Source organism: Hemiscyllium ocellatum, chromosome 20 (assembly GCF_020745735.1).
Source record: "Hemiscyllium ocellatum isolate sHemOce1 chromosome 20, sHemOce1.pat.X.cur, whole genome shotgun sequence".
In the NCBI taxonomy this organism is placed as follows: Eukaryota; Metazoa; Chordata; class Chondrichthyes; order Orectolobiformes; family Hemiscylliidae; genus Hemiscyllium; species Hemiscyllium ocellatum.
Window position 1 is genome coordinate 52,214,088 of NC_083420.1, and position 27,710 is coordinate 52,241,797.

Here is a 27,710-nt window from a genome sequence, read left to right on the forward strand (position 1 = left end):
CACTCCAATTCCAAGAATGCTATTAAAATCAAAAGCCCAATCAGCAAATACAGTGTCATTAGAGAAGCTTGATTCCATGAAAATGAAGTAGAGGAGGAGAAATCAGACCAAAAAAGTAATGCTTCCAATCATATGTTAAACAGAAAAGCTGGGATAATTTTAAATCAACATATTGCACAAACAGCATCACATTTTGATCACTTTTGAGAGAGCTGCGTGAATCTAACTATTGACTGCCTACACAAGCATCTGTATTGAGTTGAAAGGTAGTAGACTAACAAGCGAGGTGCAAGAGGGATAAGTTCAGTCATGTTAGCTACAACTCTGTTAGGGAACCAATCCGCAACACAGCAGTTCATTTTGGTTAAAATCCTAAATCAATACATTGTTATCTAATTTAGCCTTAGCTTTAGACAAATTACCACAACATGTTTATTGTGACTTTCACATTGCATTCTCACATTCTTAAAGACCTTCAGAGTCCTTGATTTCACATAAACAATTAAAGCCAGGAAGGAAGCCAAGATTAAATGTGGTCTATAATATAACGGAAATTATTTTATCGTACAGACAGATGCAGGTATATTAAGGCAGTCCTAATGTTTTAACAAGGAGAGGGAAACAAAATAGTGTTCATGCAGTTTTTCCAACTACAAGCTGCAATCCATTTAATGATTTCAGTTTTGATTCTTCAGATAAAAAGTTTCTTAATGGTCAGTTAATTGCACCCATTAATGTGTGTAAATAAAAGCAAAATATATTATTTATTACTTAAAGTATAATTAATTCTCTCTCGTTCAAACCACTATGCTAACTAAAAGAGAATCTGCTAATCTGAATTTCACAATTTTCAAAATTCAGAAACAAATAAATTGGGATCGAATGGTGGGAAGAAAAATGGGAGTCTAATGAAGTGGACACTTCAATGCAGACATCATAAGTCTTGAAACCAGAGTGACCAAATATCATGAGCTTCTGAATAGAATTTTGCAGCTCCATCCTTAGTGGTTATGGGTAAGCCATAAATTTGAGGGTCACTGTCGCGCCACTTAACACCAATCCCCCCCACCCCGGATCTAACCTTGCTACAGTTTTTCAGAGATGGTTGAGGCTTCACCAGCCTCATCTTCCATCTAGTTTTTGATTCTGCTTTGGTGGGAGTGCCGCTGCTGGCACTGGAGAGCTGACAGATGGCATTTGCAGTGGTGGAGCAGGAAACACCACTACTTGTTAAATTCACCCTATACCTCTTTTGTCAGAAGAACTTAGGAGATATGTGTCTATAGCAACTTTAAAAGTGTCCCCTCCATTATGGATTTGAGTGGGGCAATCTACGGTCTTATATTTTGTTTTCCAAACTTGGAGGTGAGGTACTTTGCAAATGTTTGGTGCTTATCACTCAATAATACATGATTGCCAAGTCAAACTGATAAGTTAACACTGGGGTTTAGAATTGCAGTGGATTTCTGGATCAATATCAACTCAGTTATTTGCTTGGCTCTTGGAGACCAGACGTGTACTGAAGTGAAAATGATGTGGTTTAAAGGGGGGAAAAAAGAACTGGATGGAAGCAGGTTACAATAGAATTAAAGCCCCTTACACTTCAGAACATACAGACAATCATTAATGATTGTATCACAAGAAAATCTGTATACATTTTACAAATTCCACCTGCAAAGCAAATTCAATTTATTTCACAGAATATTCACTACTGAACATGTACTTTGTAAATCACTGCCACTCCAGGCACACTCCAGACTGTGCTGGAGGTAAGTGTTTGTACAGATGCAATTAATCTTTTGGAACTTGAAATCGATCTTTCTCTTTTCTGACTGCATCCATGGTCAAAATTGGGTCTTTCTGTCCAACATGGTCTTGGACGCTCTTCTCCCTGTAAAAATAATTTTACTGTTTGGCACTTAGTCATTCCATCCCAGTCATAAACATGAGTTCTGACCTCAAACCCTAAACGTGAAAAATAATTTCATTCTAACGAGGGGATGATAAATTGTGAAAGATTCTGTTTTGATGGAGCAGAGATTTACTTTATTAGGATAGACGACATAGGCGCATGCAAGCACCGTAAGGTTTTATGGATGAAGGTTTCAGGGAAAGAATGAAGGAGCCAAATACGATGTAAAATGGCTGCAGAATACTTTGATCCTAAATTGACAGCTTTGCATTATTTGTTCCTGCAGGTTGAGGAATGTTCCTGCATTCCTGACAGGTTGAGGAATGAAGATGTTCCTGTGCTGTAATGAGAGAGTAGTGTAAAGTGAATTTAATAGAAACTGATGCTATGGAGAGAAAGCATGAAGGTACAAGTAGATTTGGTCACTGAGAAAGGAGCCACCTTTGACTGGCAAAGTATTTGAAGTTAATCTGCTTCTGGATATGACTTTCCCAAGCAGAAAAGGGAAAATAAGACAATGGTAATGGATTTGCCAAATTCTAGAAGTAAATCTGATGCTAGAATTGTATACGTTTACTGGTTGCAGTTCCTGCAGTTATAAAAATAGCTTAAACCAGAACGTTACAAAAAAAAAGTGATTGTACGGTCATGTGCTGGTTCCATTGAATATGTTTGTCTCGACTGCTTAAATAAAGATATGTATGTGTCACCCCTTGGCTGGTTGACTGATGTCTCTTGTGTTTGGATTTGCTGGGTGCAATGAACTAAGTTTCAGCTGGGGTTTTCTTGGGTGAGATTCGCAGTCCACCCTGGCCCAGAGCTATTTTTCACACACAGCCTTCCATTCAGTAATCAGGCTGTTCAGTGCCTGCCTCATTCACTCATGTGCCAAGAGAAGCAGAGGTCATTCACTGCTGCCCAGGACCTTTCACGCTGTTGGCACCATATTCAAAGATCAGCTACTCAAACACGGTCATTGAGGAGAGGGCCCAGAAAGGTAAGCCTATAGCCTGCCATGGGGACTGCAGCACGTAGCTGTGGGTGGCTGGGTTGGTGGACAGAAGGGCTGTAATTTATACAGCTGGCTGCTGCAGAGGCCATGCAACAAGGCACAGCCTGCTAGGACCTAGAGAGTGGCACAGGTCAGGCCTGTGTCCTGTTGTTAAAAGGGACACCCAGCAGTGCAGGAAGGAGGCCAATGATCTTCCATGCCATCGTCTTCTCGCTGCTCCTTCAAACTCAGACTAACTCAACCACTGCAAATACGCTTCAGCAAAGCTTACGGGACGCAACTCTCAGCTGAATGCATCATGTCCGCTTAACTGACTCATGCACTGCATCCTCCCAAACTACCAATCTTTTCCTGCCATCTGCACTTTGTACTCACTCACTGGGAGCAGCTCATCGTCTCTCCTGCTTCTTTATCACCTCTCATATGTCTCTGCCATCACATGCAATCTCTCCCTTCATCTCCCTGAAGGAAAACTGGTCCATTCCTACAAAAGCAGGTCGCAGGTGGGTAATGCACCTTCTGGCTCACCATAGCCTGCCAACATCTACAAGGTACAAATCAAGAGTGTGATGGAATCCTCCCCACTTGCCTGCATGAGTACAGCTCCAAGAACATACAAGAAGTTTACACCGTCCAGGATAAAGCAGCCCACTTGATGGGTACCACATTCACAAGCATCCACTCCGTCCACCACTGACGCTCAGTAGCAGCAGTGTGTACAAGCTACATGATGCACTGCAGAAATTCACCAAAGATCCTCAGTCAGCATCTTCCAAATCCTAGCCCATGTCTATTTACAAGGACAAGGGCATAAGATACATGGAAACCCCACCATCTTCAAGTTCCCCTCCAAACCACTCACCATCCAGATTTGGAAATATATCGTTGCTCCTCCACTGTCGCTGGGTCAAAATCCTGGAATTCCCTCCTTAATGGCATTGTAGGTCACCCCACAGCAGGTGGACTGCAGCGGTTGAAGGCGGCAGCTCCCCACCACTTCCTCAAGGGGCAACTAGGCATGGACAATAAATGCTGGCCCAGCCAGTAACACCCACATCCCACAAATGAATTTTTTAAAAAAATCTCCTTGTGCCTTCTCCACAACATTGCAGCTGACCTGGCTGCATCAACCTGCCGGACTGACCTTAACTAATTACCGGGACTGGAATCGGACAGAGTCATGGATTGATTGTGGCGATATCCCTTGACGACTATAGTCTTCCTTGGACCCCAAAGGACTGCTTGCCTTTGACGTTTGCTTGAAGCATGTGCTGCATGTTTGCCACTTAAGCTCTGGCACATGCTGCAGCTATGACACTAATGTAGCTACAATGTTGAGGTGCCGGTATTAGACTGGGATGGACAAAGTTAAAAATCATACAACACCAGGTTATAGTCCAACAGGTTTATTTGGAAGCACTAGCTTTCAGAACATTGCTCCTTCATCTGATGAAGGAGCAGGAGTAGCGCTCTGAAAGTGAGTAAACCTGTTGGACGATAACCTAACACTAATGTAGAACAGTGTTGAAGGTGACATGTCCAGCTCTTTGACCGTTCAGTTCTTCCCACCCCTGACAAACTGCCTGTTTCACCCTCTGTGCTCAATTCTATGGCAGGGACAGGGGCTGGAAGCCCGTAACTCAACAATGAAAACCCTAAGCACTAAAATAAACAGTGTGATGCAGACAGAGTGTGCCAGTCTGCAAGAAAGCACAAAGCGAGTCAGCGCTAAGAAAGCCCCAAAAGCTACAAGATGCAACCTGTGTGGATGCACGAGATGTGATAGTGTCCTTGTGTGTAAAGCGACCTGGCAGAAGGCTGCAAGTTGTAGGTGTCCTTGAGCTCCAAAACAAAGTGTCGATGTGAGTCCAACAGCAGGTGAGAGGATGTGCTGGGGTTTGTAGTTCAGTTCACGTTGACTTGTGTGGACAAAGGCGTGAGGAGGATAATGTCCATGCAAGGACACAGTTCTGAAGAAGCTGTTTAATGATGGCCACCGAGCTGCTGCCACTCCGCACCTACTCTGGTCTGCAGGTCAGCAATTTGTGGTCATTAGTTTGGTGAGGAAGGAGAGGAAAGTTGGAAATGGCGAGTAAATAAGGGGAATTGAGGTTTTGATGATGTGCAATACAGTGGTTGCCATTCAACAGTAAGAATCTGAAGTCGCTAATTGAAGGCTTTGGGACTAATTCGGAAACCTTTCTCTTGATGTCAGCATACTGATCTAATCATTTGCACCATAGCTTCCCAAATTTTTCCCCTGAATTGTTAACAAGAAAACCCCACTTTTAAGAAAAAAGAAACTGGTAAAAGGCTGTTGGGCACTTGGGAGTTGTACAGTAGAACCCCCACATCCACAGAATCAGTTTCCGTAGTTTCAGTTATCCACGGTTTCCCGCAGCCCGAAAAGATTACATGGAACATTCCAGAACCAGGGATCGGGGGCTGCCAGGGTGATACGTTTCCCATTTAAATGATAGGGTTTGCGGTAGGTCTTAGAATGTATCACCTACGGATATGGAGGGAACTACTGTATTAGCATTCAAAATGGGGTAAGTTATTAAAGCTGGGGTATTAGAGGGGTCAGGTTATTTTAAATGTCCATCTCATATCAACTCTCTGCTATATTTTATGCAGCTTTTTTGATATTTTGAAAATTCCCATAAGATTAAAATTATGGTTAGGTCACTTATTATTTGTATTAATAAAGTTAATAAAAGGAAGTTAATTGTATGTTTCACAACTCTACCATTTCATACCGCATCTTGGCAATAAGTCTGAATTTTGACCGAGGAGATGCAAAAGTCCTAAAAATGTTTCACGTGAGTTTGACTGTACCTCACTCTCATGAACGGGTTGTAACTGAACTCTTCCCCAATAGTGGATGGGATGGTAGGTTTTCCAAGATCATAATGTTCCTAAAATCAAATATTAAAAAAAATTAAATTTACCCAATACTGGTAATGGGTTATCTACCCATTACAACTGTCAGTTAGTTGTACAGAGCATATTAGAATTTTAACTTTAGGACATGAAACCAATATATTTTGCTGCAATCAATTTCATTTTGTTCTGAAAAACGTACAAAACTTAAAGACAAATTAAGGAAAAAAAATCCTCTCCAAGATTGAAGCTATTTTAGGTACTGTTTGCTTGACTTTATTTCTTGTCAGATGCTTTCACTGAAATTTTAGCCAAGTCTCACTGCTCTTGATGGCTTCTTCTAATACTCCATACTTCTGGAATTCAGAATTAGGGGGAGGCTTAACCATAGATTTATCCTCCTGTCATTGTCTCTGAAGGTTTGAGACCCATTTCAATGGTCTATGTAACAAACCTAGACTGACACTTCAGTACTGAGGGAGTGCTCCACTGTCCCCGATGCCTTGTTTTGCACGAGACATTAAATGAAGGGTTCATCCAGTAACTCGGATAGATATCAAGGATCCAAGATTTTGTATAACAGCCCTCAGCTAACAGGATTAAAATAGATATTTTGGCCATTATCGCATTGCCAATTGTTCAAATTAACTTTTATTTCCTACATTGATAATAGTGATTAAACTTTAAAGTACTTAAATGGTTATAATCTATTTTTGAGGCTATAAAGATTATATAATTGCAAGCCCTCCATTTCTTTTCCTGTCAATGGTCTTTGCAGTTTGTATCTTTATTCATTAAGCATACCTTTTACTAATTTGGTGACCTGCAGCACAATCTTAATTCAAATCCATCATCATTCTCAGGTCCTGACTCAGAACAGCAGTACCAACTGGTATTTTAATCATGTTCTTTCCCTCTAATTTGGCTTCTTACTGGCAGCATAGAGGAGGTCTGTTTCTAACTTGCTTCTGCATCATTACTGAAGGCAAACACATTCTCTGTAGATAAAAGGCAAGTTGCGTTCTCTCTTGTAACAGCTGAAGGTCATAACTGCTTTACTTTGGAAGTGGTATAATGTAAAAGCCTTTACAGTATAATAAACACAACCAGTTTCTTAGCCACATAAAAAATAAAGTTACAATATAGTGAGGTGGTCAAATTTGGTCTGTTTCTGTGAAACATTAAGCCTCACATCTTTGCCAAATCCTTTCACAGTGCCATGCACATGTACAGCATTGAACTCAACAGATATGGTGACTCAGTGATTAGCACTGCTGCCTCACAGCACCAGAAACTTTGGTTGGAATCCAATCTTGGGTGACTGTGTGGAGTTTGCACACATTCTCCCCATACCTGCATGGGCTTCTTCCAGGTGCTCCACTTTCCTCCCACAGTCCAAAGGTTAGATGGATTGGCCATGCTAAATTGCCAGTAATGTCCAGAGATGTGCAGGTTAGGTGGGTTAGTCTTGGGGAATGCAGGGTTACCTGGATAGGGTAGAGAAGTGGGTCTGGGTGGGACGATATGTGGAGGGTTGGTGTGGACTTGATGGATCGAATGGCTTGCTTCCATGCTGTAGGTATACTATGATTCTAGATGCCAGATTCTAGATACCCAACATGACAGCTAATTCATAAGGGCCAGTAAATCAGGAATCAAGTCAAAAGGTAGAAGTGGGCAGTTCACACATTACTGTATAAAATCCCATGAGTGTTTAACTTTAATAACGTGCATCAGGATGAGCAAACTTACCTTTGCCCAGGCTAATTTCTGTCTGATGGCTTCATTGTTTGGTTCAACATGACGGGCAAATTTGAGATTGTTGATGGTATATTCATGCCCGCAGTACACTCTCTAAAAGCAAAAATACGCTAAATTTAAAATCACGTTCAGAAATTGGGAATACGGTCATAATACCCATTTATACTTGCAGTGACACTCCACATTTCTCATCTTGTTGTTTCAAATTCTAGATCTGTGCTAAAGTAATTCTTCATCTGCCAATGTTATAGTATTCTTTTCATTAATTTCCTCTAAAAAAAATGTATATACATTTGGTGAATGTTTATACCAATGGGAAATTCCATTGAGAAATAATACCTCCAAGGGAAGATGCTTCGTCTGCTCTATCTCAGAAGTGGTGTCAAATTGAACGAAGAGATGTCCAATGCTATGAAATGTAGTAATTGGTGAGAAGACTGAGAAAATGGCGTGAAGGTAGGAGACAGAAGGTGGTGGTAGAGGATTGCTTTTTGGACTGGAGGGCGATGACCAGCAGTGTGTCACAAGACCCTGCTGCTGGGGTCACGGCTTTTCATCATTTATATAAATTATTTGGATGTGAATATAAGGGATATTTACTAGTAAGTTTGCAGATGATACCAAAATAGATGGCGTAGTGGACAGTGAAGAAGGCTATCTCAGAGTGCAATGGGACCTTGATCAGATATTGGAAGATGGAATTTAGCTTAGATAAATGTAAGGTGTTGCATTTTGGAAAGACAAACCAGGGCAGTTAATGGCAAGGCCCTGGGCCTGCTGAACAAAGAGACCTAGGGGTGCAGGTGCATAACTCCTTGAAAGTGGAGTTGCAGGTAGATGGGGTGGTGAAGAAGGCATTTGGCATGCTTTCCTTTATTGGTCATCACACTGAGTATAGGAGTTGGAAGGTGATGTTGTGGCTGTACAGGACATTGGTGAGGACACTTTTAGAATACTGTGTACAATTCTGGTTGCACATCTCTAGGAAGGATGCTGTTACACTGGAGAGGATGCAGAAAATACTTATAAGGATGTCGCCAGGACTGGAAGGTTCAAGTTATACGGAGAGGCTGAATAGGCTGAGGCTGTTTTCCCTGGAGCATCGGAAGGGGCGACCTTATAGAGGTTTATAAAATCATGAGGGGCATGGCTAGCCAAAATCTTTTTCCAAGGGTGGGGGAGTCCAAAACTAGAGGGCATAGGTTTAGGTGACAGGGGAAAGATTTAAAAATCAACTGAGGGGTTACCTTTTCAGGCAGAGGGTGATAAATGTATGGAATGAGCTGCCAGAGGAAGTGATGAAAGTGGATGCAGTAACAACATTTAAAAGGCATCTGAATGAGTATATGAATAAGAAGGGTTGAGAGAGATATGGGTCAAATGCTGGCAAATGGGACTTGGTCAAATTAGTTGGCGCGGACGAGTTGGACTGAAGGGTCTGTCACTGTGCTCTATGCTATAACTGAAAGAAAGAGGGAGAAATACGAATATGGAAAGTAAACTGGCAAGAAATATAAAAGCGGATAGTAAAATGTCCACAAGTATCACAAAAGAAACAGACAAATTGAAATGATCGTTGGTCTCCTAGAGAGTGAATGAGAAAATAATAATGGTACACAAGGAAATGATGGACATCTTAAACAAATGCCTACTGTATATCTTTACAGTAGAAAACACAAAGGATATCCTAAAAATAGTAGAAAATAAAGAGGCAAAATGGAGGGAGGAACTTTAAATAAACAATCATTAGGGTAAAGGTTATAGGAAAAATAATGGGATGAAAGACTGACAAGTCCTCAGGGCCTGATGGAGTCTTAAAAGAATGGGTTGCAGAGATAATGGGTGCAGTGTGTGTAATCTTCCAAAATTGTCCAGGTTCTGAAAAGATCCCAGTGAATTGGAAAACCGTAAATTTAACTTGTTTAATCACAAAAGAAGGGAGAAAGCAAGCTGGAAACGATAGAGCAGTTAGACTAACATCTATTATTGGAAAAATAGATCTATTATTAAGGAGGCAGTACCATGTAATTTTAAAAGTCATAACATAACCTGACAAAGTCAATACAAGAAATCATACATCAGAGTTCTTTGAGGATATAACAAACAGGATGGATAAAGGGGAACCAGTAGATATAAAATATTTGGATTTCTAAAAGGTATTCAATAAGATGCTGCATTAAAGGTTATTACATGGCTTGGGATGATATATTACCAAGGGCTGGAACTGGCTCATGAACAGGAAACATAGTTGGGATAAACTAGACATTTCCAGACTGGCAAACTATAAAGCTTGGCATGCCATAGGAATCAGTGCTGGGCCTTACAATCACTATTACACATTTTGATGAATAGATCAAGTATATTAAAGCCATCTATGTCAATAAGGCTAATACAAGGTATAAGAAAGATAGCAGAGTCTGCCAAGGTATATGGAGAGTGTGGTGAGTGGGGAAATAAAATGGCAGGTGGCGTACAATAGGAGAAAACGCATGGTTGTCTTTAGTAAAAAGAAAGAAAAACAGAATATTATTTAAATGAAGAGAAACTACAGAATAATTCCGTTTGAATGGATCGCTGTCTCCTGTAGGTGAATTGCAAAAGGTTAACATGAAGGACAACAAATAATTAAGGCAGCAAATAGAATATTGGTCTTCATTGCAAGGATAATAACATATAAAAGGGAAACCTTGCTAGAGCTGTACCAGGCATTGGTGAGATTGCATCTGGAATAATATGCACAGTTTGGTCTCCTTAAGAGATACACTGACATTGGAAACTGTAGAGAAAAGGCTCACTGGGCTAATTTCAGGGATGAAGGGATCGCTTTATTAAGGTGATGAAGCAGATTGGGCCTGTACACATCTGACAGTTTAGAAGAATAAGAAGTAATCTACAAGTATCTGAGGGGGCTTCACAGGATGTTGACAGGACGTATTCGCCCCTCAGAGACTCAGGAACTGACAGCACTGTTTAAAAATACAGCATACCCCATTTAAAACAAAGATGAGGAGGACTATTATCTCAGAGGGTCAGTACTCTCTTCCTCAGGGAGCAGTGGAAGCTGATCATTGAATATATTCAAGACTGAGTTACACAGAATTTTGATCTACTACAGAGTCAAAGTTTATTGGAGGGTTCAGAGATCGGAAAGCGGAATTGAGACAACAATGAAATCAGCTAGGAGAAAGTGAGGACTGCAGATGCTGGAGATCAGAGTCAAAAGTGTGGTGTTCAAAAAGCATAGTGGGTCAGACAGCAACCGAAGAGCAGGTGAATCAATGTTTTGGGCACGAGCTCTTCATCAGGAATATTTCTGATGAAGGGCTTATGCCTGGAACGTCGATTCTCCTGCTCCTCGGATGCTGCCTGACCTGCTGTGTCTTTCCAGCACCACATGCTCAACAATGAAATCAGCCCTGAGCTTAAGGAATAGTGGAGCAGGCTTGAGGGGCTGAAAGGCCTGCCCATGCTTCTCATCCCACTTTGAAGGAAAGGAGATAAGAGTGGGTGTTGAATGACTTATGAAAACGTTTTGTTTAAATTCATTCACAGGGTGAGGGTACCACTGGCTAGCCCAGCATTTATTGCCCATCCCTAATTACCCAGAAAACAGTTAAAAGTCAACCAAATTGCTGTGCGTCTGGAGTCACGTGGAGGCCAGACCAGGTAAGGTCTGGCAGTTTCCTTCCCTAAAGGACATTAGTGAACCAGGTGGGTTTTTTTCTCTGACAATTGACAATGGTTTCATGAGCATCATTAGACTCTTAATTACAGATTTTTTTTTGAATGAATTCAATTTCAACCATCTGCTGTAAGTACAAGTGCATATATTTGCACGGTTTAAAGTTTTTGTTCATAATCTTTATATCCTTGCTTCAGTAACTTCTTTTTTGCAATAAACTAATCCTTTACTTGTTACTTAAGGAATTGGGCCGAGTTGCTTCTGCTGTGGTAGAATTTGAACCTGGGTCCCCAAAACTTTACTTGGGTCTCTGGATTAACAGGGTCAGGATTAAGAGTAGTGTTGGAAAAGCACAGCAAGTTAGGCAGCATCCAAGGAGCAGGAAAATCGATATTTTGGGATTTCCTGATGAAGGGCTTTCTCAGCACTACTCTAATCTTGACTCTAATCTCCAGCATCTGCAGTACCTACTTTTGCCTCTCTGGACTAACATTCCAGTGATAATACCACCACGCTATTGCCTCCCCAGTATCCCAGTCATAAATATCACAGTCACTCAAAGAAAGGTTGCTTAGAGATACCACGACAATTTATACAATTGCCAATTTGTCTGTAATAAATAAATAAATAAATAGTGAGCTTGGGTCAGAAGATATAGGGTTGGGGAAAAAAAATACAATTAGACAGGAAGTGAAGTTTGAATTTGAAAATGTGAGCAAGGACAATGAAATAGCCACACTGAGCAGGGATTAATGTTGAGCAAGAGGAGATCAAGACTTATCTACGCCTTAATATTGGAGACATAATTAAGATAGTAGTATGAGCATCTTAGTCTCAGTGGTGAAGATGGGAAGGTAAAACTGGATGTCATCAGCATACATCTGAAAGCTGAACAAGGATTTGTAGATGGAAGCATTACTGATAACATATAGATTATTGTAACAAAGGTGTGTTATCCAAAATATTAGTTTGCAATATAATTGATAAGACATGGATATACCTTGAACTCTTTGGAAAGAATACTTGGTGGCTACTCAGCTTCAATATTACATTTGTAAAGTGTTTGGAAGAAGGTGTCAAGTCTACAAGACTTTCAGAAAATGATCACATGACCTAGTTCGTGGGTTAGATAAAAATATAGGATTTGAACAGGCAGAGTCAGAGAGATAATTTTACAGAAATAACATTTACCCCTTTCCTTTTCTCCTAAATGGCTCTCAAAGTTTGAGTGTTGAACATACACACAGCAAAACCTCTTCTCCACAAGTGGAGGGTTTCCGAAAGGAGAATTCACAATCTACCACCACTGTCTCCAGGAAAAACAAAAGTGAATTCAGCCAGACATAATTGATCCAGGAAGAAATTCCACTGCCAACAGTGTATATGCAAAGTGATTTTGGTTAGAAATCAGCACTTGGGACAATCTGTGAATAATTCTTTTTTCTGAATTTAACTGTTATTGACCAAAGTACTTCAAAAGAAAACACTCTATAAAGTTTTAATACCTTTTCACAGACTTGGAGTTATGTGCATATCAGTGTGTTACTTTTCAACAAATACAATTGCATATATTTGCACAGTTTAAAGTTTTTGTTAATAATCTTTATACCCTGCCTTCAGTAAGTTTTTTTTTAATAAACTAATCCTTTACTTGTTACTTAAGGAATTGGGCTGTTTCGCATACTGAGCTAAAAACGGTCTGATATATAACTGGCAATATCACCTTCCTTTTTAAATTCAAACTTTATTGTGACCAGTGGGACATGGAACATACAAACAAGGAACAAAGGTAGGTCACTTGGCCCTTTGAGTCTTAATTGCCCTTCAATAAAATCATGGCTGATCTGATTTTAACCTCAGCTCTGCATTCCTGCCTATTCCTGATAATCTTTGAAGGATCAGAAAGAAATAAGTTCGCCCTTTGGCCTTGGTCATAACATTAGAAATAGCATGGGACGGAGGACTAAGGGCATACCACAGTTGATTCACTGGGCATAATAGGAGAAAACAATCAGGCCGATTCTATGGTTGCGCTGGGAAAAATAGAAGAAAAACTGATGAGTTAGAAATGCTCAAACTCTCACAATATTGATAACTTGGGTGTTGGACCTGATGAGGAAACAAGGCAATGGTCGAAATGACAGACATTCACTGCAGCATTTTAAGAGGAAAGGGGTCGATACAGAACCAGTGGGCATGGTGTTAGTTTAACAATGTTGACTGAAGTTAACAATCTCCACAGAAAGATTGAAGAAACAAAAAAAGGACTTTATTGTGAAGGAAGTTGTGAAGGAATATGCAGAGAAACTATGAAATGAAGGATGAGTGGTGTCTATCTTTGAAGGAAGCATAGGCAGGGAGAATGAAGAGGTGATGGAGCCAGTGCCTGGTGAGTGAATAACCACAAATCTTCAGTACTGTCCTTAATTCTTAGTCTGTTCTGTGAGATAATCTCAGGGAAGCAAACAAATCAGGGATCTGAATAAGGGAAGTGACCCAAATTCATTTTCCTAATTTATATATGTTGTCCCCGCATTGTGTTCACGTGTACATGTGAGAACACTGGATGAAGACAGACTTCTGTTCAACTATGATACTGCCAAAGCAAGGCAGCCAATCAGGACAAAGTCTAATTTACATTTGAAATATAACCCTTTGGATGATGTCTTCAAGAGTCTCTGACCCTGGTAACTGGCTAATATCTCCAGGCATGGAGGAGGCGAAGGGAAAAACATTTGTTCACAAAGAAAAAGGAAAAACTGCGGATGCTGTAAATCCGAAACAAAAATAGAAATTGCTGGAAAAGCTCAACAGGTCTGGCAGCATCTGAGGAGAGATTTGGCTTTATCTTTGTCTGTCCAACTGTTCTTCTCTCTCTTTGGACTCTATCCCGACCTATCATGACTCGTTACCCCTTTCCCCCAATCCTATCTTCTGCATGAAAACTGACATTTTGCAAGCTGCCATCAGTTCTGAGGAACGGTCACTCGACCTGAAGTATTAACTCTGACTTCTCTCCTCAGATGCTGCCAGACCTGCTGAGCTTTTCCAGCAATTTTTATTGTTGTTTCAAAAAAAAAGGAGTAAGGAAAGAAAACTACCAGGATAACAGGGTGCAGTGATATTTATACTGAAATGACTTTGCAGAATTATAGACATGATAGAATAAAGATGGCAGATTTCACGAACAACCAAAGCATTGATGTTTCAAAAAAAAAACACACGGTCAGTTCCCGAACATTACAACATTTACCGTTTGAGGTGGCAGGCCGCCGAGAATGTCAATCAGTGCTCGGTACATTTCCTCACCAGATCCTTCAAAGAATTTGCCACATCCAGCAACAAATAGTGTATCGCCTGTGAGGAGACCAAAACCATTTGAACAACCACACATCGGACAGAAGGCATACAAAAAATGTCACTGGAGTTAAACAATGTCAGTGTATATTATATTTTTCATTCGGCTTTATGTTTAATGTCCCTCTTGATGTGAGTTTTAGTTTACTAAGTACTTTTGACAAATTCTTATTTCTAACTGCCTCAGCATTTTCATTCATTTTGATGAATGATGAGTTTAGGAACAGAAACAACAAACTCAACAATGACTGAATTATTAGTTGCAAGACAGGCTCATTATCCATAAACCTCTTTAATCTGATGTGTGGAAATGGCTGCCAGATTTCCTACATTACAATCAAGTCAAAATTTCAAAAAGTGCATAATCACATGTAAAGCAATTTGTCTCAGGTTGTCAATGGTGCTATATAAATGCAAATCTCTCTTTTATTGCAACTACTTTTGATACAGGGAAAGACTGGTGTTGTTGAAGTAATAATGAAAGTATCTATGAAAGAGGAGGTACTGTTTAAGAGGAGGTGGGTCACAGATACAGATGGAGGACATCTTGACCGCTACACATGATCTTTTGTAAAAGTAACTTCAAACAAGCTTTTAAAAGGTATCATGAACCAAAAGTGTGCACAAGCCTTAAAATCCTCCACATTTCTGTCAAAAAGACAGGGTAGTGAAGGCGGCATTTGGTACACTTGCTTACATTGGTCAATGCATTGGGAGGCCATGTTACAACTATAAAGGACATTAGTTAGGCCACTTTTGGGATACTGCATTCAGTACTGGTCTCCTTGCCATAGGAAAGACATTGCTAAGCTCGAAAAGGTTCAGAAAAGATTTACAAGGATGTTGCCGGGGTTGGAAGGCTTGAGGTAAAGGGAGAGGCTGAACAGACTGGGGCTATTTTCTCTGGATCATCAGAGGCTGAAGGGTGACCTTACAGAGGTTTATAAAATCATGAGGGGCTTGATAGGGTGAATAGCAAGGTCTTTTTGCCAGGGTGGGGAGTCCAAAACTAGAGGGCATAGGTTTAAGGTCAGAAGGGGAAGTTGTAAAAAGGTTGTGAGGGGCAATTTTTCCACACAAAGTGTGGTGCATATATGGAACAAGCTGCCAGTGGAAGTGATGGAGGCTAGTACAATTACAACATTTAAAAAGCATCTGGATGGGTACATGAAATGCTGGCAAATAGGCTAAATTAGTTTAGGGTATTTGGTCGGCATGGATGAGTTAAACCGAAGGGTCTGTTTCCGTGCCATATGACTTGACGACTCCTTATGAGCTACTGTATGATGATGCTTGAACGAACATAGCCTAGAAAATCAGTATGGAATCATAACAGTGAACTTCCCAGATTGCAGACAGGAAGGATCATTGCATGACAGCCAGCCAGTACCAAGGTAAATTATCTAAAAATATTAATGTGATTGAAGACCCAGGATAACGCGGGAGGTCTTTACCCCAACCAACTGTTACTGTCCACTTAATCATCGCTGTTCACTCTTTCACTTACTCATCTCCCAAAATCCCTATTGCCCCCACTGCTATCAAAGAGGGGAAGACAGGGAGAGAAAGAGGATTGATGGTGGTTTAACCTGGAGGTCACCACATCTCAGGCAAGGGGAGAGGTTCAGAAGGGGAGTAACCTCAGCAGGTACAGGAATTTAACTCATGCTGTTGGCATCCATGTGTGTCACAAAGGAGCCAACTAAGTTAACTGACCCCATTTGTCATTAACTAGTCCCCAACTGTTCCTGGTAACTACCCCTTCCCTTCAGCTTCCCTGCTTAGGTGCCCTTGAGCCCAATCCTTGTCACTTCCCTTTATTTATCTGACTTAGCAGTGCCTATGGACTTGAATTGCATTGTACCTTGGAAGTGTCTATTTCCGTCCCCTTGCACAACAGAACTGACACCTCAGACTCAGTACGGAGAGTGCTTCACAACTCACTCTTGGTTCTCTGCAGTGGCATTCCATGCTCCAAAATGGGCTTGATCAAATTTTTAGATTTAATGCAAATTAATTTGAAAAATTCCTAAACTTGGTAAATCAAAGCTAGCAACTTAAGATTTCTCTACAGGCTTATATAAACAGAATCAACATTATATGCATCAAACTGAAGGATTTTTAAAGGTCTACTCTATTAAAAAAAACTTCAAAAGAAAGTTATTTGGCCTTATTACAGAAAGCTTGATTAATACTCAACATGCTAAATGTAGATAACTTTCACTTGAGAATCAAGGCACATCTAATGAGTATTCAGTACAGAGAGTTATCTGTCTGTTGAATGATTATTTTGTTACACTATAAAGGGAGGTTTCAGCTACACTCACCAGTGAATACAGCTGGTGCTTCACTGCTATTCTCTTTTGTCACAAAGTAGCAGATATGTCCTGATGTATGACAGGGTGTAAACAGGCATTTCACATTCAAAGAGCCAACCTGAATGGTTAAGCACATCACGTCTTGTAGTTAGTTTAATTTTTAAAACACGGTTTCTCTCACTCTAAGAATCAGTGACCTAAGTCACTTCTTGACATTTCTAGTCCCTCTTTTTTTTCCAAACCATGTTATTTCATAAATCAAACAGCTTTATGTAGAAGCAAGCAAAACATGCCTAGAACAGTATAGAATTCATTTTTTGTGCACAGAAAGATCTTATTAACATAGCAATACAGGGGATAAATTGTAAATCTTGGATTGCACAGGACAGAGCCAGCAGTTCGTTTGGAGATGTGGCTACCAATCATTTGCCTTCAGTAAACGGAGGATCAAAGAGCTCTTAGCATGGTTACAGTAATGGCATAAGACTACTTCGGGGGGAGTGCGAGGACAGATAGAAATCAAGCAGACATACAAAACTGCACCTATATCTCCTAGAAACAATTATCAAGCAGTGCAAACCATATCTCCACAGCACTCCAGGCCAGTAGTGTACCCAGTTGACCACCAGGGAAAGAAGGCAATTATATGTCTTGTCAAAACAGATAATGCAACTTTAAAATAATTTAAGTCTTCTTCATAAACTGTCACTTACAAAATCATAAGTTCAACTGAAACTCATTTACTGTTAAGGATATTCTTTCATCACATTAGGTAGTTGGCTGGCAAACAGAAACTAGCAGAAAATTGTATACAATGATTATGCCACAGCTGATCTTTCCGGTTAAAGCTCAGATTCTTGTACCTGGAATGTTTTCTTGTGGCTCACTTTGCACGTGAGAGCTCCAATCCGGTCATCACCACCGTAGACCTGGAGACCAGGTACCTTCTTCACCAGCTCAGTGTTACCTCCAGCATGGTCCCTGGAAACAAGATGGCAAGTCAAGATTACCAAAATCAAATGATACAGAAAAACAGCTCATGCGTATTTGCATAGACGTGGTACTGTGGGTATAGAGGGACTAGGGTGGATAGATACCTACTCATGGGCAGTTAAGATACAGGTATCTTCCTGATCTTTTGAATCTTTCCTATCTCTCAAACTGCAAACACTAGTATATCATCTCCTCCATCAGCTACATCAACATCCTATCTAAACAACAATCCAAACCCCACCTTCTTAGTTAGCTCCATTCTTCACTATATAACCCAGCACTAGTGGAGATCTTGAATTGCAATTTGCCTCTGAAGTGTCTTGTCTGTTCTCTATCCTCAAATCAACACAAATAAGCCAATAGAGAGTACCTCAATGCTCATCACACAGGCACAGGGCTGGTCCTCTGCACCACACACTCTGATCCTAAATACCCAGAAATATTCTGGTATCACACTTGGAAGATGTAACAGTGGGATGGCACTATCTTAGCCTAATGCTGTAGCTCCATCTGTCTCTGCATCTCTTCATCGTGCTTTCACCCTGTACGTATAATGGTGCCTAGCTTGTTAAAAATTATTGTGTACCCTTGATCAGCTGTCTATCTCTTTTGCCCTCCATCTTACTTTTGTCTTTTGTTGTTCTGAATTATTGGCTTTTTCCCCTTTGCATTAGAGGTTATAGCACGGAGTGTTGGATCTGTCCAAATCAGATGCTGCAATGAGTGAGGGTGAGAACATCTGGGAAGTTTTGGGTGAAGTACAAGAGAAATGGTAGGAATTGGACATAAAGAATTTCATTAGTTCTTTGCTCTTTTTGTGTCAGTTTGCCTCTTATTTTGAAATCCGCGATCTCTTTCAGCTTTTATTCACAATCCCCCAGTGACAATAACCAACTACTGCAATGTTTTTGCAATAGAAAACTGCTGTTGGTCACATTTCATTTTATAGTTTTATTTTATGATGCACTATAACCCAAGACTCTGCATCGTATACAATAACTCTGCAACTCCCATGTTATCAATATGTCTCACACTCTCTCTCTTTGTATAATTGCCTCACTGTTCCCCGCAGCATGTCAGTACAGATTATATTAAAGAGCATATTCATATCCTTATTACCACTGGTACTGAAAATGTGTTGCTGGAAAAGCGCAGCAGGTCAGGCAGCATCCAAGGAACAGGAGAATCGACGTTTCGGGCATAAGCCCTTCTTCAGGAATCACCACGGTACCACTGGTACTCCTTTCTTACCTTTTGCTAAAGCCAAACTCAGACTGTGCAAAGTGCATCATCTTGTTTAGCCCAATGTAGTACCAACCTTTCAGCAAGTCTTCTAACTTACACCTCAGTGACATTACTGTTCACTCTCAAGATTTCTGCAATCTTCATTAATAGCTTTGCCACTTCTGGACTCAACACTTCCAATATCCTTCTGTTCACATCCCGAATTTCCAAATATGGTTTCCTCCATCCTGCACTGCACTAGATTACTACTATCATTGCCTCTCTATAATCAGTGCTGTTCCTTAACGCCTTTTCCAAACTTACCTCCCAAGCAATACCTTTTGCTATCATACCTTCATTGTCATGCATCTCTCCTCTTCTGACTGTTCCATCATTTGTGGTAAATCCTTTAGCTGTCTCAACCTTATACTCTGGAGCATTCTCCCTCAAGTTCGCTGCATCCTTCCAATCTCAAACATTTATTTCTGTTCAAGCTTTTGATTATCTCACTTAACTCTTCCACTGTATCTACGCTATGAGCTGCCTTGGGCTTTTTCTATATTAAATGCATTTATAGAGTCATGGAGATGTACAGTATAGAAAGAGCCATTCGGACAAACTCGTCCATGTCCACCAGGTATCCTAGATAAGTCTGGTCCCATTTGCCAGCATTTAAACCATATTCCTCTAAACCCTTCCTATTATTTACCCATCGAGATGCCGTTTAAATGTCATAACTGTACCAGCCGACATCACTTCCTCTGGCAGCACATTCCATGCACTCACCACCCGCCACTAATAAACTTAGGTTGCTCTTTTCCTCTGCTAATAAACTTCGATTGCTCTTTTCCTGTTAAGTCCAGATCTGAGTACAGAGACAAACGATGCTCACCTGTAGGAATACATTGAGCTATGGAGCAAAAATCAACAGCCAGATTGTACTGAGTTTTATGGAGGTTTATGTGGCTACAATGGGTGTTTTTTTTTCCTGTTACTATGTCATTTACTCCCTCTGTAAAGTTTATTTAAAAAAAAACGCTTACCAGTGGTGATGTGTGGTAAGAACCGTAGTCAGCTTTACTCCATGCTTTTTTACTGCTTCAACGACCTAACAGAAAAACAGAAATCACCTGCTTGGAACTGAAATTATAGGAAACTTTCAAATCACAGGTCTTCTTCATAACATCCAGTTACCAAATTATTGAAGTATAATTAATTGCGATTTACAAAGGAAATTGCAGCAGTAAATCCCTTCTGATATGATGTAGAAATTGAATGAAACAGCAGCTTTCATCAGAATTCCCCATTTTCTTCATTCAGGTTGGGTTATCATTACTTATACAACATTCACTTAGTTGGTCAGTGGGCTTTGAAAAGCTCTTGACTGCATGATATAGACTTTGCACCATTTCCCCCTGTGAACATAGTCCAGAAGGCTTAGGGACAAGTTAGCAAACATCAAAACTTAGGGCCTCATTAATGATTAGGTACAATGCAGAGATTTCAGCACTTTAAATTCCATAATCTGTCAACCAACAATACTGCAGTACATTTTTATCATGCATTCAAAACTCCCAAACTTCCCAAGCACTTTACAGCTAATGTAAATCTTTTGAAGAGTTGTTTAGAAGAACTGCAGTCCTCACTTTCTCCTAGTAGAATCGGTTGCCAATTTGCACACCAGAAGCTCCCACCCACAGCAGTATGATAGTCTGTTTTTGGTTAATCTGATATTTACCAAAAACATGCTAGTAGAATAACATTATCGAAATTATAATTTAATGTTGGAAATATATCAATACAAAAACTAGTTTTACCAAGAGATATTATAAATTCCTAATTTTACTGTTATGCTATAATAACTTGATCTTTAAATACTGTCGTACCCCAAATTGAATTATATTATGTTAAGATGAACCAAGTTTATAGTCACATTTTTAGAAATAAATTTCTGCTATAGTTGATACCACATCTTACAATAACAGTATGTTACAGATGGAGCAGAATAACATTTTTCCAGTGTTAGTCGACTGATACTCAAACCAGAATTGCACTGTATTCACATTGCAAGTTGAAATGTTTTATTACACTATCTTAGCTGAGTTGGTTTTTCTAAGATCACTCAAGCTGAACTATATTGAGGTGGTATAGCAGTAGTCCCACCATTGTGACTGGTGGTATTTAAGTTCAATTAAGTTCAACCTGAAGTTGTGGTTGGATCATTGGTCTGTGGGTATAAATTTTGCCTTGGGAGTCTTTGTTTCATACCAGTGGTTACACTGTAGGCATACCAGTGGTTTCCAAGTAGAAACTTCGAATTGCTAGTATCAGAAATGGTGACTGTGACACTCTCACTGATTTTTGTAAAAGCCCATCAGATTCAACAATGTCCAATAAGGAGAGAAAACTGTCATCCTTACTCATTCTGGCCTACATGAGACTCTGCACCCTCAGAAAATGTTAAAACGTGATTTGGGAAGGGCAAATTAGAGAAGGGCAATAACCTTGCCAACAATGCCACAGCCATGGAAGAATAAGAAAAAAAAGATTAGGTAACACGTATAAAACACTCAAATAGAATTAAAAATAAATTTACAACTACACATAAAAGATAACTTCTAGTTTGCCTCAGTTGCATTATCACCGAATAAACAATTAAATGACAACAGCCAACTAGTTGAAATATTTAAAAAAGGAATGTTTTATTCCTGCTTGCCTTCTGAGGTTCCACTGGATCCACAATTGCTGCTTCTCTGGTTTCATTATCAATGAGGAGATACATATAGTTATCAGCCAGTGCTGGCAACATTTCCACCTTCATGTTTGCCTGAATAACAATTTCAGACTTTCTAACGGCAGGTCCAAACTGAGCAGATAGCGAACCTGCAGATAAACAAACACATATGAAATTATATATTCTTTCTGAATATTTTGTATAATTGAACATCACAGGCTTAATTGACCAAGAGTATGATAAATGTTTCATATGGTTTGTAAAGAGTTGTCTAATTATCCATAAAACAATGATTATTTGTCAAAGTTTTTATTCTTCCATGTTTCATCTGAAAGCTTAAATTTCTTCCAAATGCTTAAATTTGTTTTTGTAATTTACCCGAATGGATGTTCTCTCTGTCCTCTTTTACATTTCATTTCCAGCCTCATTCAACATCCACAAAAGGCACTTCCTCACAGATCCTTTCATAGCATCACGCTGCTTTTATAGCCCTTCCTCTAAAAAGATGCTGAAGCCAGTAGTAACATTTAACCACAAACCTGGCTCATGTCATATTAGTCCAGATATAATTTGTTTTGAAAGTAGATATTCTGTAATAAGTAAAGCCACATTCTTTAGTCCCTTTGCTTCTAACTTGAGCCAAGCATTATTCGCTCCATATCCGATTTCAAAGCAATGTATTTACAAACCATTTAGAGACTGGATTGGGGATAACAAATTTGAGTAAATGGCTTCGGTCAAACAGATAACAGAGTTATGGGCAAAAGACCCCATTCTGCATTCTCACCTTGGCTTCATCCAGTGCATTTCATGTCAAATCAATAAACGTCTACCTTAACTCAGACTGATATCATTCATAATCGAATGGATTAAAGAAGACTTAATAAGTCTGAAGGGGACCTCTGACTTTACAAAACAACTTCAAATTGCACTGACCCCATTTGATTATAATTATAAATATATGAGTTGACTTTGGAAGGACTATACAGGTTATTTACTTAATATGGAAAATGTGGTCTGTTGTGACACAAAGGAATCAGTTTATATTTAAAGTGGAGCACCCATAGTTTTGGCCATTGTAGTAAAATGCTGTTTTACAGCCTACTCATGTTTAAGCACAATCGCCTCTAGGATGGAAAACTTCAATTGTCGCATATGATAAATCATCAGCATAATGTCCAACACCGTAAGTACATAAACTTAATTAAATATGATTTGTCAGTTTGCTAAAAGAAAATTTTATTTTTGTTCTAGCACACCTTCATTTACACTTACTTTCCTTTGCACATTATTTGTTTTAACCATACTCTTTAATCAGGTTTCCAATAATACAAGGTTCTGCATGGTAGACTAATCAGTAAAGTTAGATCACATGGAATTCTAGGAGACCTTGCCAATTGGATATAAAATTGGCTTAGCAGTAGGAGACAGAGGGGAATATGTTGTTTTTCAGACTGAAGACCTGTGTCCAGTGTTCCACAGGGATCAGTTCTGGGTCCATTTTTGTTCATCATTTATACAAACTACTTGTATGAGAATTTAAGAGACATTGAGATGATACTAGAATTGGTGGTAAAGCGGACAGTGACCGAGAGATGAATTGTGATCAATGGGCTGAGGAGTGGCAGATGAAGTTTAATTTGGAAAAAATGCAAGGTAAAACAAACAAGGGCTGGAATTATACTATTAATGATAAGTCCCTGTGTAATGTTGTAGAACAGAGAATTAGAGATACAAATTTATAATACTTTGAAATTTGCATCACATGCAGACAAGGTGGTTAAGAAGGCATTTAGAGCACTTGCCTTCATTGCTTTGAGTATGAGGTTTGGGATGTCAGGTTAAAGTTGTACAGGACATTGGTGTCATCTCTTCTGGAGTACCGTGTACAGTTCAGGTCATCCTGCTGTAGGAAGGATATTATTAAAATGGAGAGGGTTCAATAAAATAATTTACCAGGATATTGTCAGGAATAGAAGATTTGAGTTATAAAGATAGGCTGCAACTTTTTCAATGGAGTGGAGGAGGTTGAGGGATGACCTATTAAACCATAGATAAGGTGAACAGCAAGGGTCTTTTCCCAAGGGTGGGGGAGTTCAAAACTAAGGGGACATATTTTTAAGGTGAGGGGGTAGATTTTAAAAGAACCGGAGGGGCAACTTCTTTTTGACAGAGTGTAATGAACTGCCAGAGAAAGTGGTGGATGCAGGTCCTGCAACATTTAAAATACATTTGGAAAAGTACATGAATAAGAAAGATTTGGAGATGCTGGTGTTGGACTGGGGTATACAAAGTTAAAAATCACAACACCAGGTTATAGTTCAATTGGTGCTTCCAATTAAATCTGTTGGACTATAACCCGGTGTTATGTGATTTTTAACTTAAATGAATAAGAAACGTTGAGGGGGATATGGGCTAAGTGCAGGCAAGTGGGACTATGGTAAGCGTAGACTGGTTGGACTGAAGGGCCTGTTTCTGTGCTGTAAGACTCCTATGCTGTACTACAGTTGTTTACTAAAGAGCAGTCCAGACAGACGCTTTCACTTTCCTCATTCTTCGACTATTACCCAGCCATGACCTCATTTGAATTTCTCCCCAGTGCAGGAAATGTAAGACTGCCAGAACACTGCACTAACTCTTGGTCAATATCATAAACAGTGTAAACAGACGCTGAGATGGGCCTCTGTGCTAACTGACAGGCCCCATTTTAAAGAAATGTCTACCAAAACAAAGTACCAGGAAGAGGCAGGTATACCACGTGTGTGGATTTTACCCACTTAAATAATTAGCTGGGCTGGCTTCCGCATGGTTTGTATAAAATCGCAATATCAGATACAGAATGACACACACGAATAATCGTTTTTTTTAAACAGGAAGGTAGACTTTCGAAGAAGGGTTAAAGTGGTTGCAAGAGGAAATAAATATAGACTTCAAAGAATATCTAACGGGTTAAAACGTTTGCAAGAGAAAATATTAAAGAAAATAAATTGTATTTAGCAGCGACACAGGTCTAGAGTGACAAATGCAAAGGTATCTTTGCTGACAGTGGGAGGAGAAGGTGAGGGAAGGGAAGGGAAAGGAGCTCCTACCGATCCTGCGGGCGGCAGCAGCCAGCACGGTCACGGACACACTGGCGAGCCGGTGTACCGGCAGCAGCATAGTCAGAGTCAGGAGACCGGGGACGCTCCGGCTCCAGACACAGACACAGCCTTTCACCTCCAACCCGCAGCCTCTCCTTCATTGGGCAATCTCAACCAATTGCAACATTCTCACCATAACCTCTGCACACGTTGTCATTGCGAATACTTTAAAGAGGGTTAAGGAGCAGTTAGGGTTTTGCAATAGCTGTACAGAGAGGCTGTGCGGGGACTGAAGCTGTTTAAAATTTTCAGTTTCAGGACTATGGCTCGGGACCTCCACTCTTTCTGGGAGTGGGGCAGGAAGATAGTCTGCGTCGGCAGGAATTACGCCGAACACGCTCGGGAGTTGGGGAACCCTGTGCCCGGAGCCGAGCCGCTGCTCTTCCTGAAGCCGGTCAGTGCCTACCTAAGGCCGGGCTTTGCAATCCGGCCACCCCGCTACAGCCGCCGGCTACAGCCCGAGGTAGAGCTGGGGTTGGTCCTGGCCAAGGGCGGCAGCTGTATCCCGCAGGAAGAAGCTATGGGCTACCTGGGAGGCTACGCGCTTTGCTTGGACATGACGGCCCGGGACACACAAGAGGAGTGCAAGAGGAAAGGTCACCCCTGGACTCTGGCCAAAGGCTTCGACTGCTCCTGTCCAGTGAGCGACTTCATCCCCAAGGACAGGATCCCTGAGCCACACCGTCTGACTCTTTGGCTCAAGGTGAATGGACAGCTCAGGCAGCAAGGACAAACCTCCCAGATGATATTCCCCATCCCCTTTCTCATCAGTTACATCAGTGGGATTATGAAACTGGAAGAAGGGGACCTGATCCTCACGGGGACACCTGCAGGAGTGTCTGATATCCAGGAACATGATGAGTTGCAAGCTGGCATCGACGACCTGATCACCATGAAGTTCAAAGTGGAAAGCGATTAATGTCATTCCAAAAGTAATTATATTATTGTTTTCTGTACAGTGGCGTGCAATTATGTCTGCCGACTGCTGAATAACAAATTTCTTGAGATTTCTAGTGGGACAAGTACATTTCTATTTGGCTCAATTTCTCTGGACCATAAACAATTTAAAATGTAACCTGATATTAAATAATTCCCTATATTACCAGTGACTACATAACCAGTGCCACAACTAAAATTATTTTTAATCAACCTGATCATGGATGTTATGACACACCACTGTTAGGCAGGAGATGAATGCAGACCATTCTAAGATCACAAGAGCACCCACCATAGATCTGAACTGATATTGCTGTGTGCAACATGGCTGCCTATTGTAATAGTACTTTTAAAAAAAAATTTAGTACTTTTGGATCTCTTGAGAATAGTTATTACAATTTAAATGTAACTTCCTTCATCTTTTATGATCAGTTGCAACAAACTTGGACTTTATTCTGAAGTTATGCAATTCAAAATTATCTTTCTTGTCCTAACTTGTGAAAAGGCAAACATCTATAATTGTATAGGACATGTCAGGTGTTTTTCAGAATTCATCTGGATGTACCTTGATAATTTATATATGTCCATCACTATACTAAAATGTTTGTGATGATACTTAGAAAAATCACTGTCAGCCAAATTAATAATTTCTGATTTTTACACACAATTATTGTAGGTGGCTATCAAATCCTTTGAATAAGTGGTTTCATGTTTTAGGAGTTCTTGTAATTTTTGTCCAAATATGATTGTTAGAAAATTGATCTTTTGTGAGACACATTTGTGACCGGCAAGGTCAGCATTTGTTGCCCATTACTAAATGCACTTGAACTGATTTCAGAAAGCAGACAAGTGTCATATACAGTATGTTATTGTGTGAGTCTGCAGTGTTGTGAAAGCCAATCAGATTTCATTCTCGAAAGGTCATCTGTTTTTACAACAAATAACGGGAGTTTCACAGACACCATGATCAGCTTCCAATTCCACATTTATTAATCAAATTTAAATTTCATCAGCTGCTGCAATAGGATTTGAAGTTATGTTCCCAGATCATTGTCTCAATCTCTTATTAGTTCAGTAATATTACCACGATGTCCCTGTCTCCCCCTACAGAAATAATTCTATGAATGAGTTAATGGTGATAATTTAAGGGTTGCATTTTAAATCAAAATGACTTCATACACGTTGACAAACACTACAGGCACTGAATATGTATTGAAGCCAGAAATGCCAATTTGTGGAATTTATAATCGATAAACTGACTCTTCCCAGGCCCATTTTCTCGGATAGCCACCATCAATTGAGAACATTTGGTCAAGTATACTACTTAAACTCAGATGTTTAATCTGTATTTATAAGTTATCTGAGAGAAAGGCACTGTCAAGAGCAAGTCGAGTGTTTGTCTGCCTTCAATAGGAGTGGAAAAGCACTTGTGACAACATGTGAAAAACAAGATATTCAGTTTAAGTTGCTATTGATAGATTTTGGGCAGTACTGGCATACTCTTAAACAGAACATTTCTAAACATGCTTGTTGTCAAACAAAATGTTTGGGCAGTTGGAGATATGTGTTTACCAGCTGTTAAAAGTGAAGTGTATAGTCACCTGATACTTGCATGCAAAGTAAGGAAGTGAATGTATTTCAGGGATAGGTCAAAATCCAGGGGACTAAAATGCTTAATGTTGCTCTGGAGGAAACTAGAACTTGGGGAAAAATACTTGCTTTATTGTCTCTTCTGGTGCAGTTTCTGGCAGGTATTTC

At 40.0% G+C, this 27,710-nt stretch overlaps 2 protein-coding genes across 3 annotated transcripts; one reads left to right on the forward strand and one right to left on the reverse strand.

Annotated features, from left to right (window-relative positions):
- hagh (hydroxyacylglutathione hydrolase) lies at window positions 1–25,300 on the reverse strand. Of its 2 annotated transcripts, none has more exons than XM_060840863.1 (9): window positions 24,966–25,300; window positions 21,859–22,025; window positions 20,186–20,250; window positions 17,789–17,906; window positions 16,935–17,043; window positions 14,504–14,607; window positions 7,560–7,661; window positions 5,763–5,842; window positions 1–1,891 (listed from the first exon to the last, which is right to left on the reverse strand). In XM_060840863.1, exons 1-9 carry the CDS (start codon window positions 25,033–25,035, stop codon window positions 1,792–1,794), a joined length of 915 nt encoding a protein of 304 aa, XP_060696846.1. In that variant the 5' UTR covers window positions 25,036–25,300; the 3' UTR covers window positions 1–1,791. The 2 variants fall into 2 exon arrangements, with proteins under 2 accessions (XP_060696846.1, XP_060696847.1); XM_060840864.1 differs by lacking the exon at window positions 24,966–25,300 and adding an exon at window positions 23,682–23,766.
- On the forward strand, window positions 24,984–26,457 carry fahd1 (fumarylacetoacetate hydrolase domain containing 1). Its single transcript, XM_060840865.1, has one exon. It carries the CDS (start codon window positions 25,279–25,281, stop codon window positions 25,933–25,935), a length of 657 nt encoding a protein of 218 aa, XP_060696848.1. The 5' UTR covers window positions 24,984–25,278; the 3' UTR covers window positions 25,936–26,457.
- Window positions 26,458–27,710: the final 1,253 nt, after the last annotated feature.